This window comes from Eriocheir sinensis, chromosome 33 (assembly GCF_024679095.1).
Source record: "Eriocheir sinensis breed Jianghai 21 chromosome 33, ASM2467909v1, whole genome shotgun sequence".
Taxonomy (NCBI): Eukaryota; Metazoa; Arthropoda; class Malacostraca; order Decapoda; family Varunidae; genus Eriocheir; species Eriocheir sinensis.
The window spans coordinates 5,623,519-5,641,135 of NC_066541.1; the positions used below are offsets into that span (position 1 = coordinate 5,623,519).

Consider the following 17,617-nt stretch of genomic DNA (forward strand, 5'->3'; position numbering starts at 1 on the left):
TTCCAACAGTCACCCTGAGCAAGCCTCAACTCATCCTCCCTTCACATCTAAAGCCCTTCCAAAGATTGAGCAACTTAGCCCAGCCCTGAGTTCAGTGGGTGTCACCTTGGTCTCCTTCACTCAGGGTTGTCTAATACAAAAACAACCTATAAGCAGGATTGACATCCAGGAAGAGTGCTACGTACCCTTATAACTGGAGTTGGCATTCACTAACTAAGCTATTTTAACAGGCCTCAATTCAGTTTCACGAAGTAGTCGCTGGTTCATCACTAAGTCATGATAACCCATGATCCTATTAATTCAGGCATCAACATGCCTCTCCAAGTCACTCCTTGGTGTCCATGTCTCACAACCATACAAGAAGACAGAGAACAAGTGACAAAAATTTAAATCTTTGTCTGCCTATGTAAATACTGACAATGCCATATCCATATACTTGTGTTCAGCAAGTGGGCCAGGCCAATCCTTGAGTGCCTTCCTGGCAAGATGCACTATGCTACCATATATGAAACTATTGGTGACCTCAGTGTCCTCACTACATACATGAACAGATTGAGCTGTGTTATCCAGCTAGCCTCCAAATGACTGAACCTCCTTGATTTTGGCCCACAAGACCTTCAATCCTAGTGGCTTTGCCGCCTCATACAGCGAGCCATCACTAGGACCTCCAGTGATTATGTAAGAAGTACGTCAGCAGCAAATTCAAGGTCAGTGACTTTGATGTCGCCAACAGATGCTCCCTAACAACTTTGATCAACAAATTTGCATAATACCCAGTCCATGCAAGTGTTGAAAAGTAGATGGAGCAAAGACACACCTCCTCCACACTTCACAGGCCATCAGGTCGATAATCCTTGCTGGAATCTCATGGATTTGGAGAATGTCCCAGAGTGCCAACAAATGCATTGAGTTAAGTTTTCTTGAGATTGATGAAGCCTGCAAGCAGCCTCTATTAAAACACACATCAGCATTCCACAAGGATCCAATTGGTTGTTGGCTTGCTGGGCGTGAACCTGGAGTGCTCAGGTCAGGTCTCTGACTCTAGCAGATGAGATCGAATTCGCATCAGCAGATGAGTTAATACTCTGCCCGGCACACTGAGCAACATGAGCAGTACCACAGTAATTGTTGCGGTCTTGTCGGTCCCCTTTTCCTTTCCAGATAGGGACAACCAACCTTCCAGTCAGGAGGAATGGCATTGTACTGCCACACAGCACCACATGCAGCCCATAGATCAGAGCTTCATCTCCAACTTTCAGCATCTCCACACTGATATTACAGATTCCAGCTGCCTTTTCACCCTCCAACTTCCTCACAGCCTCTTTCACCTCTGCAAGAGAGGGTGGGGTTTCATAGGTGGATCAACAGCCACTATCTGCAAACCAGCCAGAGGAACTGTCCACTTGGAAGCTTTCCCATTTACAGCTGCACAAGGTACTTGGCCCCAACGGGCCTGGTTCTTATTCACATATGATTGTCTGTCCATCAGCCATTTGGATAGTACCCGTTTGAGATGTGGATTTGGGGTGGAGCATCATGAGAGCTTGGAAGGCAGGTCTAAGGTCATTTGTATTGAGACAACACTCAACTTCCTCAGCAAGACCTTTGACGAGTGAAAGTGGTACGTGTTCTTAAGGCCGAAAAGGCTTCTGTCACATAAGTACGTGTCAGTTTAGTACGTGAAATGTCTATGTGAATTTGGTACTTGCCACGTACTCATATGACACCCCCCTCTCTTAGTTTTACAGGTGCTTTGTTGCTTTAGTACGTGTTTATTAAACTTTTAACTGCCACTGGAAACTGGTACGTGTCTTTTTAGTACGTGTCATTGTAGTACGTGCTTGTGTCACATTTGTACGTATTAGAAAGGTAACATGTAACGTGTAAAGACTTGGAAAGGCCCCTTCCACACGAAGGGCATGATCGGCGGGCAGACAGTGTTACCAATTTGTGGTGTGGACGGCGATAACGAGTGTAGATGACGTCACTGACGAGGAAAGCACGGGAAAACCATCGAAGTGCTCGTGGTTGAGGCACTGGATGGGCACCTGACTAGGGACCACGTTGCCAGACACACGATGTTACAAGTCAACACTGCCCTCCGTAGGTATCTGTGTTAATTGTACAAAAGCTAGCGTTAAGCTATAGATAATCTATACGTTTATATTTAAACTGCCCGGCAACGATTCTTACGTCCCATGTTGTCGTGATTAACACAATCCATGCTAGCCGTCGTTGCACTTGCCTGAACAGCTGACTCCACTCTGCCCTCTGCTCGGCGTCTGTCTGGTCCAAGTCGTTCGCCTGCCTGTGCTTATTGCCCATCTTAACTGCCTTAAAATGGCAGACTATTACATGACAGAGGGTAAACGTAAAGGCAGCGTTGTTTACGTTTCTGAAGGCCATGTTTACGTGAAAGACCGGCAGTATCAGTCCAAGTTACACGTTAGGTGTTGGCTTTATAAAACAACTGGCCAGGAGTGCCCAGCAAGAGCACACATTTGTCTCAACACTGACAAGGTAGAAGTTAAAGTGCCTCACCGTGATCATGGGTCTCAAGAAGTTGAGCTTGGCAAGAAAGATCTGAAGACACGTGTCAGCAGCTAGGACAGAGACCAGCCTTCGCATTCAGGCTGACCAGGAGGTTGTTGCCCAGGAGGAGGATGCTCCGGTGGTTGCTGGCCAGGAAGCTGCTGCCAAGAAAAAAATTCAAGCGTTGTGCTGTCTGCTTGCGGGAGAACATCTCGGTCACACGACCCATTTACTTGGTGCCGTGTGGCCATGGGACATATGTAAGGAGTGTGCTCAGAAAGTTTCCACCAAGAACTGCCACCTGTGTAGGGCTGAAATCTTTACTTTTGTTCAGGCTATTGCCAACGACTAATTACAGGTTTGCTTTGTCTGGAATGTGATTGATTGCGATTGATTGTGATTGATTGATTGTGTTAGATGCAAATGGATGTAAAAGGATGTAGTGGATAACTTTTGACAATAAACGTATATATTCATTATAACGTACTTACATTATCATTAACCACGTACTTAGGATCAACAATCTTAATTATGAACATAAATCCTTATAAATCACGTATCTAAAGGACAGGGGTCAAGAAAACCACGTATTTAAGCACATTACTGCAGAAAAAACACTTACTTAGTTCTAGTAGTTATAAAAAAAACACTTAATTAAATTACAAGTTATACGTACTAAAATTACAGTGAAGGCTACTTTAAACCCAAGGGCCAAGGATAATTAGTACGTGAAATCGCGTACTTAAGTGACCGTACTTATGAAACACTGAATCACGAACTTAAAAGATATGTGACCACGTACCGTGACGTACGTTTGAAACACGTACCAAAGTCCCCCGCCCCCTTTGACATACCTCTCCATAACCCTCCTCAGAAAGGTTCTCATCCTTTGTGTCAGTCCTGTATCGCTCTGAATCCCCAGCCAGCCTGGCAGCACGACTCTGCTTTGCCTTTGACACATTCAAGAAGAACTTTCTGAACTGTGCCGAACGAAGCACAGCTGGATCTTTGAAAAACTGTCTCGCATCGGGGTTCGCTCGAAGCCGTGAACACGCATCTCACTGGCAGTTACAGAATACAGATCCGAACGATGAGTGTACAAAGCGGATAGGAATGAACACGAAGCTTCAAGTTTCAATTAACCCTACTATGCATTTCAGCGGTGGACAAACGGTGTTTTTTGCAGATATCTCCTAAACGAATCGTTGGATGAGTATGATATTTCAACACACTGAGAACCATGTTCACGGTTCAGTTTTTATGTAACATATATCACATGTTATGATGTTTATGTGAGACGCTACTCAATAACACAAAGCCGACGAGTCATGTTCACTCAATTCAGTGTCTCCCCCTGCACCCACCCCCACCCCTTCCATCCTCCCTCTCCCCGTCTCCCCCTCCCCCCCGCCCCTTTATCCTCCTCTCTCTTCCTATTCCTCCTCCCTCACCTCCCTGCCTCTGTGTTTCTACTTTTTCCCATTACTACATTATATTATTTCAAGTAGGTATGTATTATATAGATCGATTTCTAAGTTATGGTACAAATTTGTTGAAGTGTAGTAAGTGGTTGATAATTACTGTACAACAACGTTTTTCGTTAACGTTGATAAATATAGATTATTGTTTGCTGTCTGTTCACGTGAACATGAAAAACCTGATAGCTTATTTATTACTGTCTTCCCTTTGATAAAAAAAAGGAAAAACTTGTATTTATTACTGTTACTGTGTTGAATGTTTGTTATAAAGTTCATGTATTTATTTTTCATTACTTGTTTGTTGTATATAGTGTATTTATAAAATTATTTTTATAACTCCATAGGAGGAATACGGGTTAATATAGGTGCTCTTATTATCTTATATACGACCGTGTAGCCACCATTAACATTATTAACAGCTATATTAGTATAGTGCATTTTTGTCATTTATGTATATGGTTGATTTAATGTAAATTATTATATTATATTATATGTGTATAAATAGTATGCTATTAATCTATTTAACTAGGCTAGTAATTGAATACGGGGAAGATAGATCACTGTCCCTTGTGATTATCGTCACAAGCGGTATTCCTATCGCGCGTGCGAGAGGACGCAGGCAGTATCAACCTTCACCACCCTGAGGGGTCAGGCCCTCTTTCCCTAGTGTGATCTACATGAAAGAGTAAGTTTGTTTTGCTCCAGTTTATACATTTTATTTTCTGCCGCGGAAATGATTAGCGTATACAGGGACAGTGAAACAGGGGTACATAAGGACACATTCGATCGTCATGTGTATTTTTTTTATATTGTCTTTCAGGCATATTGCAGTGTTTTAAAAGTTTTTTTTTTTTTTTTTTTAACACTGCCTGGAGTCATTATGGAGGGAAGTGGGAAGAGGCTAGACACCTGTGCAGCTAGTGTGTCCATGCAGTGTTCCGCCGAGGTGTGAGTAAAAGCCTGTATTGTTGTGAATAATTGTGGATCGAATTTCTTGTCATTCATTCAATATTACTTTTATATTTAATTTCTTATTTATTCCGTATTTTTCTTTTCGACACATTTGACATTCCGAGGGAGGCGCAGAGGGTGACGAGGAGGAGTAGTGCGCCCCAGGGGGAAGAGCTGGACGCTCTTGCTCCTGCCACTTAAACACTCCTCACTCCGCTGTTCGTAGCCTATATATTTTGTATTCCTGTATTTTTCCTCTTATTTTTCCATGGAGATAAAATTTCCAGCAACAAGACTGATGAGGCTGTAGGCCACTGTGCTGCAGCTCAGATGCCTTCGCTGGGGTGCCACTGTGCTGTCCTGCCACACAGGTGTCCTAGGGAGTTGTTACTATTTCTGTTATCATATTCATAATTAATTGCCCCACTCTAGCAAGCAGCAACGAGTTATAGGAGGTTCCAGATTTTTATTTTACTTTATTCTTAAAATATACTCGATCTTTGATAGCCTGGTCTACATTAACTCTTGTTCCATAAGGCCTGGGGGCGCGGGGGCATCCTGGGAGACATCTCGACTCCACGTTCGGCAAGAAGGGACACTACAAGCAGAGCTGCCATACAAAGGGTCTTGAAAAACTTTTTTTTTTTCACCATATTTCCAATTACAATACTTTTTTTGTATTTTTTGTTTAGCTTATTTACCTTAAATAATACATAAACAATTTACAAAATGATATAAGTTTCTTATAAAAATATTTGTAATAAAATTTGTAATACAAGTTTTTGGGTATTATTTCGGATTGTTCCCCGTCTCACAGCGGTACTGCTCATCTGTTAGATGTCATTATTTATTCTATGCATCTTGAACCCCATATATATGCGTCGTAAATTGCTAGAAACGCTGCTAGCGATTTAAACAAAAAGTGAATTTCTTGTGGGCGTCTCGGGGCGCCTGGGAGAGAGAACATAACACCCTGGGGGGTCGAGGGGGGCGAAGCCTCCCGTAAGCTAAGTTACATCGTTAGGTTGGGGTAGTTAAATGTATTCGACACGCAGTGTGGGGCGACGGAAATACGCAGCGGAGGATGGGACATGATGGCGGCGGGCCATTACGCGGGCCGGTGTTGCGAGAAATATCTCGACGCAGAAATAAGTTGCTCTGCTGTCCACCATGCATGCACGCTAGGGGAATACACAGCAGGAAAAACATTAATTTGCCTGGTTTTCTTCTAGTTTGGGTTAAGATTCGTTTTAGGTCCGTGCCAGTATCTCATTACCTACCTTATGAAACATCAGTATCTCTTCATATATCTTTTCTACAAACCTTCAACAGTCATGGAAACGCTTTGAAAATCCAATTCAAGGAATTTTTTCACTCTTGAAAATATGGGATGATGTTTACGAAAGCCCGTCGCCTCCTCTGCTGGCCGCGGCGACGCAGCAGCCGGTGTTGCGAGAAATACCTCCTCGCTGAAATAAGTCACATATACATGAGGGGGGGGTCCAGGGGGTGGCTACGCCCCCCCTGGTTAGAAGGGGGGGTCGAGGGGGGCGCAGTCGTAAAGTTCGGTTGGAGTAGTTTAAATATGTTCCCCGACCCTAAGCCCTCTGCGAGCTATTTTGCGGCTGCGGCGGGTGCAGCGTCGCCGCGGCCAGCAGAGGAGGCGACGGGCTTTCGTAAACATTATCCCCTATTTTCAAGAGTGAAAAAAAAGTCCTTGAATTGGATTTTCAAAGCGTTTCCATGACTGTTGAAGGTTTGTAGAAAAGATATATGAAGAGATAGTGATGTTTCATAAAGTAGATTATGAGATACTGGCGCGGACCTAATACGAATCTTTACCCTAGTTTGTCCACTTGTGATCTTAGTGAGCAGTGAGCGAAATATAGAAACAGTAAACAGGTTGAACCTCTCTGCGAGATGTTTTGCGGTGGCGGCGACGAGTGCACAACAGGCATTGAAGTCTTACTTTATTAGTGATTTAATGGAAAAAAAACCCTACTCATTTGCGACGGAAAGTTAGCAAATTCGTTCAAAACACACCAATAACTACCAGAAAAAATATTATCCATGAATTGTGAGACGGGGAACAATCCGAAAATTTACCGATTTTATTATTAATTTCCAAAAGGTTGTATACGATCCTATACAGGGACAGTAATCTGGAGTTAAGGTACCAGGTCTAGTGCATAGCACGCAAATTGGTTCTGCTAAGTTCATATAAGTAACTACACACAAAACGTGGCTTCACTTTTCATTCGGAGATTCATGAACCCGAGCAACAAGAACGAGCGTTCACGCTGTTTCTACCGCACACTAGTTACTGTGGTTCAGCACCTGGTTAGTTCGTTAGAAAATTAGCTTGATATTAATTTTGACAGTTAATCAGTTAATCACCGTCCTTAATTATGTGATCATGTACTTCGGTCTTCTGCTGTACTGAACACAACCTCTTGTAGACGTCAATACCTTCCGTTAAACTTTGATAAGTAGGGATTACTACTGATAAGGTTATATCATAGCAAACTGTATCCTACACACGCCAAACTGTGAAAAAACGAGATTGCTACTGACAGGGCTATAAGTACTGAACCCTACACTTACGATGTAACTATATATAGTAATCTCGACCAGCAATGCTAACTCACTAACCTTACACGAGCTGGAAGATATGGCAAACCTCCTTCATCATCCGTACGTCCTTTCAGGTCACGTGTCCTCGGAGGGGCGCCACGGCCGCGGCAACAGTGAACCAGCATGGCAGAGGTGCAGGCTTGAATATCACACCGGCAGAGCAAAGATGTCCGTCCTTCCACACCCACGTCATGGCTGCTTCTATTCCCCGCGTGGTGCGCAAGCGCAAGCCGTGAATTCGTTTTCCTTGGTGGCCTCACAGGAAAGTTTTTAAGGTAACCTCTTTCAACTCTTCAAGGACGAGGTTGAAATAATACAACCGGCAAGAAGTAAATCTTTATTTTACAATTATCTCCAAGTACTTTATTAATGCAAGGAAAAAACAAAAAGATATAATTTCGATGTTTACTTAAGACTGCGAGGAACAGAGGTTGTTGGGCCTGAGGAAAGGGAGGGAAGGAAACGGGAGGAGAGAAGGAAACGGGAGAAAGGAAGGAAGAAGGAAGAAAACGAGGAGGAAATGTAGATGAGGCAGAGCTAGATGTAGGAGTAGGAACAGGATAGGATGAGAGAAATGGACACTGATAGAATTTTAAAGAGAACGGAATGAAGTTGTCCTGAGCGAATCTGGGGTGAAGAGAGGAAAGTGAAAGAGAGGAAGAGGTGAGAGAGGGAGGAGTAAAAGAGGCGAGGATAAGGAGGAAGAGGAGGCAGGGAAATAAGTGGAAGATGATGGAGGAGGTAGTGAAATAAGATGAGGAGGAAAGAGGACGAAGAGGAGGCAGTGAGGTGAGGAGAGGAGCAAGGAGATGCGTTATAATATAATGTGGGAGGTGGTCATTAAGGAGCTGGGAAGGGAGAGGGCTGAGGAAATTACCTGCATATTACCTGGAGAATACTAATTGATCATACTTTCAAGTGAATGATATGTTACTCAACACACTGCTTCCTCATCCTCACCTCCCTCACCTGTCTCACATGTCCGCAGGTAAAGGTATGCACGTGCGCTACCCTCCCACCTGCCCACCTGCCTCCTCCTCCTCCTCCTCCTCCTCTTCCTCCTTCAGTTGTCATACCTGTTGCTTAATTGCCTTCCTTAACTGCTAAATTTTACACTACATCTACAAAAGTGCCCTCAGCAAAAATAGTAATGTTACAAATGAAGTCTTCACACACTTACACTCACCTTGACTAAATGACTGACAATCTCAATCTCTCTCTCTCTCTCTCTCTCTCTCTCTCTCTCTCTCTCTCTCTCTCTCTCTCTGACGGGGCAAGGGCAGCTCCCGTCCCCGTACAAGCCAGGAAGACACGTCAGATACAAAACACAGCAAGGGAGGTGGCGGGCGGCCCGGCACGCGCCCGCCGCCCACACGACACACACACGACTACGTTACGTTAATGCTAAACACTGATACACTAAAGTTACCGCCGCTCTTGTCCGCACACACACACACACACACACACACAGCTTGGAATGCACCGACATGATAAAACTAGTTTATATGTTATAATATATGGAAATTACAGCTAAGTAAGTACTATTAAGCCTACGGTCCAGGTACAGAAGAAAGTGTGAGAGGAAGTGTAGCCTCTTGAAAAAGTTATCTTCACCACCACATCCGTTGGTGTAGAAACACACACACACACACACACACACACACACACACACACACACACACACACACACACACACACACACAGGCGCTATCCTGCAGGACAGCCCGGAGGTTCAGGTCAGGGTCGGGGGAGTCGCTGCACAAATGACGCTGACCCGCCAGGTCAAGCTCTCCCCTCCTCTCCCCCTCCCCTCCGGGGGCCTCCGGGAGCGCCCGTGAGGCCTTAACTTAGAGGTCACAAAAATTACAGTTACAGGTAAATGTACAATCGACAGACTAGCATGCGTGCGCTGCAGCCTTCGACGTGAGGCATTACTGAAGGCTCAGAGACAGCCGTGGCCGCCGCCGCCGCGACGCGGTGACGCCGCGCCACGCCGAGGATTCCAGGAGAGTGGGGCCACACCTGCCGCCGCCACACACGCGGGGGCGTGGCGGAGCCGCCCCGCTGCTGGCGACCGTCCTACCTGGGAGGAAGCACAAGGCGGCGGCAGCGGCGGAAACCGCGGCGCCATAACACCCGCCCCTCGCCAGGCAACGCGGCACTCCATGACACCACGCGGCACCCCGCCCTGCCCGCCCCGCCTAGGCCCACACACATATATTTTAGTACTCCTGCACTCTTCTCCGGCGGGGCCATTGTGTCCTTTCTGCCTCGCCCCTCGTCCCTGCAGCCGTGGGCCGCCGCCCTTTGTGTTCACCCTCACGGCCCAGGTTTACTTTTGGTCTGGCCGGGCCGGAGTCTGTCCCTCAGCCTCGCTTTGACGCGCCACCAAACACCGACACACTAAATGACTTACAAACACTGGCCGCAGGAGGGAGGGGGAGGGCTGGGAGCCGCTGTGGGGGCGCCACGCGGAGCCTCCCCGGCCCGCTTAGTAGCGCGGGGTGGCATGGGCCGCCAGGATGGCGTGTATGGCGGCGAAGGAGGGTCGGTGGGTGGGGTGGGGGCGCCAGCAGGAGGTCATCACCTCTTGGACCTCGCGGGGGCACCAGGCGGGCGGCGTGAGCTGCACCTGTGGCACAAAGGTTGTCTTAGCAGGGCGACGAGGCGGCGGCAAATGGAGAACGGCATGAACACACACACACACACACACACACACACACACACACACATGTACACTCACCTGGGGCGTGGCGTAGGCGTCATCTGCCGGCGCGGGCTTGAGGATGTGGGCGTGTGTGGAGACGAGGGCGTGGAAGAGCAGGTCGTCGGAGAGGTGATGGTGCGGGCGGCGGCGCGCCAGGGTCAGGATCTCCCACAGGGTCACGCCGAAGGACCACACGTCGCCGGCGGGATTGAAGGAGCCCTACGGGGGGAGCGGAAGGGGAAAGTGTAATGTTGGGTCATCATGTGAACCAAGCAGGATAATAAGTCAATTAGTCAAACTATCACGATGTTCAGTTCTCCCTCGCCACCGCCGCAGGAGAGATGGCGGTGCGTGGCACGGCGCTTCACCTGGCACAACACCTCCGGAGCACACCAGCGCAGTGGGGCGGGGCCGCGGCCGTCGGGGGCGCGCCAGTAGTCGGAGGCGTAGCGGGACAGCGCCGAGCCCACCTGCGTCACCTTGGCCACGCCGCCCTCGCCGCCCATCACCACCACGTTCCTGGAGATGGAGCGAGACATGATTAATGGCTAGACAATTACATAATGAACTGATCAACTAATACATAATTAACTAATGAACTAAATACTGCTTAATATGATGTCTCATAAGTAGATAAGTTTAATAACCAAAGTACTCTGTAAATAAAGAAACATGAATTAATAAATGCATAAAACTAACCTTTTTTATACAGCTAAATACATAATTTTTATGTATCTTTTCTATTTTATTTATTTTTTATTTCATTCAATCAATTAATTAATTTATGTATTTTATTATATAGACTACATAAATACGTAACAAAAAAAGAAACGTACGAATTTAATAACTGAATAATAAAGTAACAAATAACAAAATAAATATAGTCGTTAGATATGATGACTCCCAACCAGTCAGACGAGTAAGGCAACGCTTCGCACTGTGTTTACGGACCTCAAGTGACCCGAAGCCTTTGAAGCGAACCACTGAAGCATCGGCTTGAACATTATTAAGAAACATTACAAACACCGCCATCCTTCTGACATGCCTGTATGAAGGTTTGATGAGTTTGCTTTCAAGCTGACACAAAACATGCCGTGCAAACTAATAACTCGCCTCCCTCAGCATTATTTGTTCCGGGAGTGTTATTGTAACGGGAGTGAAGCCGATCCGGAGACAGTGACCGAATCCAGACTCACCCACACCCACTCGTACTTCTCACTCACTCAAACTTACTCACTCGCTCACTCAATCTTACTTACTTGCTTACTCAACCTCACCCTCACTCACTCACTCAAATTCACTCTCCTTCAAAGTCACTCACTCACTCGCTTCAATTCACTCACTCAAACTCACCCACTCGCATATTCAGTCTATTTCACTTCCTTATTAGAAAGAAAAAACAGATGAACGAGAGAGAGAGAGAGAGAGAGAGAGAGAGAGAGAGAGAGAGAGAGAGAGAGAGAGAGAGAGAGAGAGAAGACAAGACATACAGAATACATGCTCGGTTTTCTTTATAGGGACAAAATGTTATGGGCAATGCTTTATATAACCCTTGGACTGCCTCTTAACGGGACTCTTAACTCAAGGTTGGCCACTCTTTACTCTTTTTATTTGGCCACTCTTAACTCTTTTTAAAGGAGCAGTGATTTGCGAGCTTTTTTTTTTTTTTTCCCTTGAGCTGTTTCCTTTACAGTAAAAAAAAGCAACTAAATTAACTCATACAACTAAATTTGGCGTTAATTCATTACTCAAACAAGTGCAAAAACTCTAAACTTTCATCTCAAACATTTTTCAAACTCGTCTCAAACAGCTAAACTAACTCTTGACACGTGTCTCAAACAGCTAAACTAACCCAACTCTTTCTTATCTCAAACAAAAAAATATATCTTCACTCTTAACTCTCTTATTTCAGACAACAAATTAACTTCGAACTCTTTAACTATTAACTAAGAAATCACTGAATTAACTCTTATCCCGCATCTCAAGCAACTGAATGTTAACAACGAAAGCAAACTCATTTTTTCCTCCTTACATGACATAACTAGACGAACAATTAACAGATCATGAACTGATAGCTATAAAATGACAAACGACCAACGTTCTTCCACACGCACACAAACAACTAAAGGATAATGCACTCAATAGCTATAAAATGACAAACACCCCGCGTCCTCTCCCATAATCTTCCACCCACACACAAACAACTAAAGGATAATGCACTCAATAACCATAAAATGACAAACACCCCGCGTCCTCCCACACTCTCCCACCCACACACAAACAACTAAAGGATAATGCACTCAATAACCATTAAATGACAAACACCCCGCGTCCTCCCACACACTCTCCCACTCGCACACAAACAACTAAGATAATGCACTCAATAACCATAAAATGACAAACACCCCGCGTCCTCCCACACTCTCCCACCCACACACAGACAACTAAGATAATGGACTCAGTAGCTATAAAATGACAAACACCCCGCGTCCTCTCACTCTCTCTCTCACCCACACACAGACACGCAGCCTCGCCCGGGGCAAACAAAGGACATTTACCACACGTACACACACAAAAGCAACTCCTGAAAAAGCTTTTCTCTCTGCTTGTCCTCACCAAGCGATGCCTGTCGGATACAAAACAACATTCCGCGCCTTCAACGGGATAACATTTCCACGCTATCTATTAAAGGGACACTGTTTTATTTCCACCTATTTTGATGTCAGAGTGGAAAAAGAAATACAAGGAGAGAAATGTGGGTACAAATGAGTGAAAAAAGACGGAAAGAGTGAAGAAAGACGGAAAGAGATGAACAACTAACTACCTCTACTACTACTACTACTACTACTACTCCTACTACTATACTACTACTACTCCTACTACTACTCCTACTACTACTACTACTCCTACTACTACTACTACTGCCACCGTGAACGTATATACTGAGTGGAAAATAAATAAAAGACGAGAATTATAGGTAGAAAAAGCAAGAGAAGAAAAGCGGAATAAGATGAGCGGTCAAGCGGTTAACTATCTCTACTACTACTCCTACTACTATTACTACTATTACTACTACTACTACTGCTGCTGCTGCTTCTGCCACCGCCACCGTAACTATAGTCCAAACATTTACACAAACTTTATTTTCTCCATTACGAGCCTGACAGTTTCGTTTCACGGGGTTATAATCTGAAAATAATGATGGATTTATGGGGCCGGAGAGAGAGAGAGAGAGAGAGAGAGAGAGAGAGAGAGAGAGAGAGAGAGAGAGAGAGAGAGAGAGAGAGAGAGAGAGAGAGAATTACTTGTTTCGAAGTGCCATTTGTCACTGTTTTTTGCATCCATCACCACGTCGTACACACACACACACACACACACATACAAACAAACAAACAAACAAACACTTCGTCCTTTCAGTGAAACGAGCAGTCTCTCTCTCTCTCTCTCTCTCCGGGCCAGAGAAGACCAACGTATCGGAAAATTAAACAGGATTAGATAGATGGAAAAAAAGGAAAAAAAAAAAAATATAAAAATTCAGACGCGGAAACGGACACAAACATGGAGATCTTTTTTATTTAATTTATCTTATCGTATTGATTTTGATCACGTGTTTCGGTGACTTATTCTTGTGTGTGTGTGTGTGTGTGTGTGTGTGTGTGTGTGTGTGTGTGTGTGTGTGTGTGTGTGAAGTTAGCCCCTACACACACCCACACACACACACACACTTCGGACCACATCTAGTATTCCAGTCAGACGGTAAACTCCAATTCATTGTTCTCTCTCTCTCTCTCTCTCTCTCTCTCTCTCTCTCTCTCTCTCTCTCTCTCTCTCTCTCTCTCTCTCTCTCTCTCTCTCTCTCTCGTGTTTACCTAATATACTTCTTTATAGCAGAGAAGGCAGTTAAGGGTAGAAAACAAACGGATATACAGCCCTTTGCGTCTCTTCTTTACGTTTCATTTTCTTGTTTTCTTCTCTGTACACATCGTTTTCTATGCTTCACTTCCTTGTTTTCTACGCTACCTTTCTTGTTTTCTACGCTTCACTTCCTTGTTTTCTACGCTACCTTTCTTGTTTTCTACGCTTCACTTCCTTGTTACCTACGCTACCTTTCTTGTTTTCTACGCTTCACTTCCTTGTTTTCTACGCTCCCTTTCTTGTTTTCTACGCTACACTTTCCTGTTTTCTACGCTCCCTTTCCTGTTTCCTACGCTACACTTTCCTGTTTTCTACGCTCCCTTCCCTGTTTCCTACGCTACACTTTCCTGTTTTCTACGCTCCCTTCCCTGTTTCCTACGCTACACTTTCCTGTTTTCTACGCTCCCTTCCCTGTTTCCTACGCTACACTTTCCTGTTTTCTACGCTCCCTTCCCTGTTTCCTACACTTCACGTTCTTGGTTCTCGCATAAACGAAGGTCTGGATAAGGCAGAGGGCAACTTTCGGACTCATTACAACGTAACTCCTCTTCGTTAAAACGTTCTTAAATCATAGCTTAAGCTGATAAGACATATGAAAGATTTTATCCCTCATCGCATCCTTGGAATCTCTTTTGGCGATCGACTTCTTCTTCTTCTTCTTCTTCCACTTCATCTTATCCTTCATTTTATTCTTCATTTCAATCTTCATCTTATCTTCATCTTATCATTCTTCATCTACTTCATCTTCATCGTTTCCTTCTTCATTTTCAGACTTGTAACGCTTTGTAACGCTTAAGTCATCTTCTCCTCCGTATCAAATATCCTTTCCTGGTTAACTCATCTATCCTCTTCGTGTTCAGCCTCTCAGCCAACAAGAGGGAGGTATTCAAGTGACACATACCGCCCTTACCACTGGCGTTCGTGCTACTGCAAACATATAAGGCAAGGAATTGATGGATAAGGCGGGGGTGGGGGGTGGGTGGGGGGTGACGTATCTCCTTGAACCTGCTGGCGTGTGTGCTACTGACGGTGTACGAGGGAAAAAAGGAATAGGTTAAGAAGGCGTAGAAAGGAGTAGGAGAAGACAACGTATACGACACAAAGGAATAAGTGAAGGAATGTATGGGATGACGGACGTAAGGGGCTTGATATGTCTTCCTGAACCTGCTGTCGTGTGTGCTACTGACAGGGTAAAGGCAAAGTAAAGATGGAAGAAGGCGTAGGAAGGAATAGGTGAAGACAACGTATACGATAAAAATGAATAAGTGAAGGAATATATGGGATGACGGACGTAAGGGGCTTGACATGTCTTCTTGAACCTGTTGTCGTGTGTGCTATAGTGACGAGGTTTAGGCAAAGAAGGAATAGGCGAAGAAGGCGTTGGTAGGAATAGGTGAAGATGATGTATAAAGGAAAGAAGGGATATGTTAAGAAGGCGAAACTGACCTCTCTTTTGGCAACTCATTTCTACTTTTTTTTTATAGGAGCAAAGTGATGAGCGGGCTTTTTTTTATAGGAGCAAAGTGATGAGCGGGCTTTTTTTATAGGAGCAAAGTGATGAGCGGGCTTTTTTTATAGGAGCAAAGTGATGAGCGGGCTTTTTCACATAATTATTTTTACCCTTGAGCTACTTCCTTTACCGTTAAAAAAAGACGGGAGACGTATAGGAGGCGTGGCATTTCTCCTCAACCTGCCGGCGTGTGCGTGCTACCGGCGGCGTCTCTGCTCTTCGCCTCTCCCCAAGTTATACCACCCCGCCGCGGCCCATCAGAATTAATCACAGGAGCTCAGATCACCGCTGGCCGCCCGCTTCCAGAATACCGATGAGGCGCGCATGTAAATCCCCTTCCCTTCCTCCGCCACGGCCCGGCAGACGAAGGGGCGTAAGGGAGAGTGTCCTTAAGGTCGGTATTCAGGGTTTTAAGGGTAAGGTTGAGGTGGGTATGTGTGTGTGTTGGTTAGCGTTGTGTTGCGTCCCGCGTGTGCGTGTTCTCGTGTGTTTGAAGCGTGGAATAAAGGAGGAGGTGGCGGCATGAGTGTTTGTCTGTCATTTGAGCCCGCCGCCCACCCACCATGCCTTCCGTTACCTTACCTTACCTTACCTTACCTTATCCTACCCCTACCTTGTTCTCCCTGCCGACCCTTCTTCCTCTCATTATCCTCTTCCTTTCTCGTGGTCTTCCTTAATCCCTTCCCTCTTCCTCTCTATCTTATCTTCCTTCCTCTTGTTCTCCCCCCTTTCCCTCTACCTCTCCTCTTCCTTCTTCCTATCCCTTCTTCCCTTCCTCTTTCTCATATTCTTCTTTATCCCTCTATTCTTCTACTTTCTTATTAGTGCCTTTCTTCCTCCTCCATCTCTCACCCTTTCCCTTTTTCTCTCCTCTCTCTTTTCCCGTCCTCTCTCTCCTACTCCCCTTTCTCCCTCCATTCTTCATCTACTTTCTTATCGATTTCTCCCTTTTCTTCCTTTCTGTCGTCTCTCCTTTATTTCCTCTCCCTTTACTTTCTCTTCTCCCGTATTCCCTCTCTATTCTCCCCTTCCATCTTTCTTTCCTCCCTTTCTCTCCCCCCTTCCCCCTTCACATAGTTTCTCCAGGGGCGGGCGTGGGTCAGGTAATCACCCTCCACACAGGTATACTTACACCTGGTGATGCCCCCGCCAGGTAGGTGCTGCCCGCCCCTCGCTACCTGCCACACGCACGGGTAAGCCTCGGGGAGCTCAGGTGTTACGGAGCGACGCCAGGTAAAGGGTGAAGCTTAAGGGGTGAGACGAGGTGATAAAGGAGATAGAGAAGAGTTAAAATGAGGTGAAAATATGAAGGAAGAGGATTTTTAAAAGGGTGGGAAGATAAAGAAGAGTTAAGATGAGGTGAAAATATGAAGGAAGAGGATTTTTTAAAGGGTGGGAAGACAAAATGAAGGTGATGGAGAACTGATTATAGGTGGATATTGCTGGTTCGGGGAAAGAGAAGGTGAGGAGGAGAAATAAAAACAAGGGCAAGTGAGATTAAATAAAAATGGCGTTACACGGAGCGATGCCACAGGAGCTTAATGAGTGAGATGAGGTGATAAAGTGTTAAAGATAATGAAGAGGATAAAGAGTTGAAGGGGAGGTAAAAATATTAAGGAGAGGGATTTTCGAAGGGTGGGAAGACAAAATGAAGGTGACTGAGAATTGATTACAGGTGGATCTTGCAGGAGCGGTGATAAAGAGAAGGTGAGGAGGAGGAAAGAAAGTAAGGATGAGTGATGTGAGGTGATAAAGAGAAGGTGTGGAGGAGAAAATAAGATAAAGAAGAGTAAGACGTGGAATGACAAAGTAAAGAAGAAAAATAAGAAAGAGTGAAATGTGAAGAGATAAGAGAGAGAGAGAGTAAGGAGGAGACGATAAAATATGGAT

The 17,617-nt window shown here is 45.2% G+C and overlaps 1 protein-coding gene across 3 annotated transcripts in view; it reads right to left on the minus strand.

Moving 5' to 3' along the window:
- LOC127006616 (discoidin domain-containing receptor 2-like) overlaps positions 1-17,617 on the minus strand; it is a 390,501-nt gene that overhangs the window by 2,206 nt on the left and 370,678 nt on the right. Inside the window, exons 16-19 of one of the 3 annotated variants that reach the window (XM_050876725.1) lie at positions 10,671-10,821; positions 10,339-10,521; positions 7,614-10,227; positions 2,542-2,690 (exon numbers count right to left, since the gene is read on the minus strand). In XM_050876725.1, coding sequence (XP_050732682.1) covers positions 10,087-10,227; positions 10,339-10,521; positions 10,671-10,821 — 475 coding nt within the window. In that variant the 3' untranslated portion in view covers positions 2,542-2,690; positions 7,614-10,086. Of the gene's footprint in view, positions 1-2,541; positions 2,694-7,613; positions 10,228-10,338; positions 10,522-10,670; positions 10,822-17,617 lie in introns of all 3 variants that reach the window. The other 2 variants (XM_050876724.1, XM_050876726.1) reach the window with 2 other exon arrangements.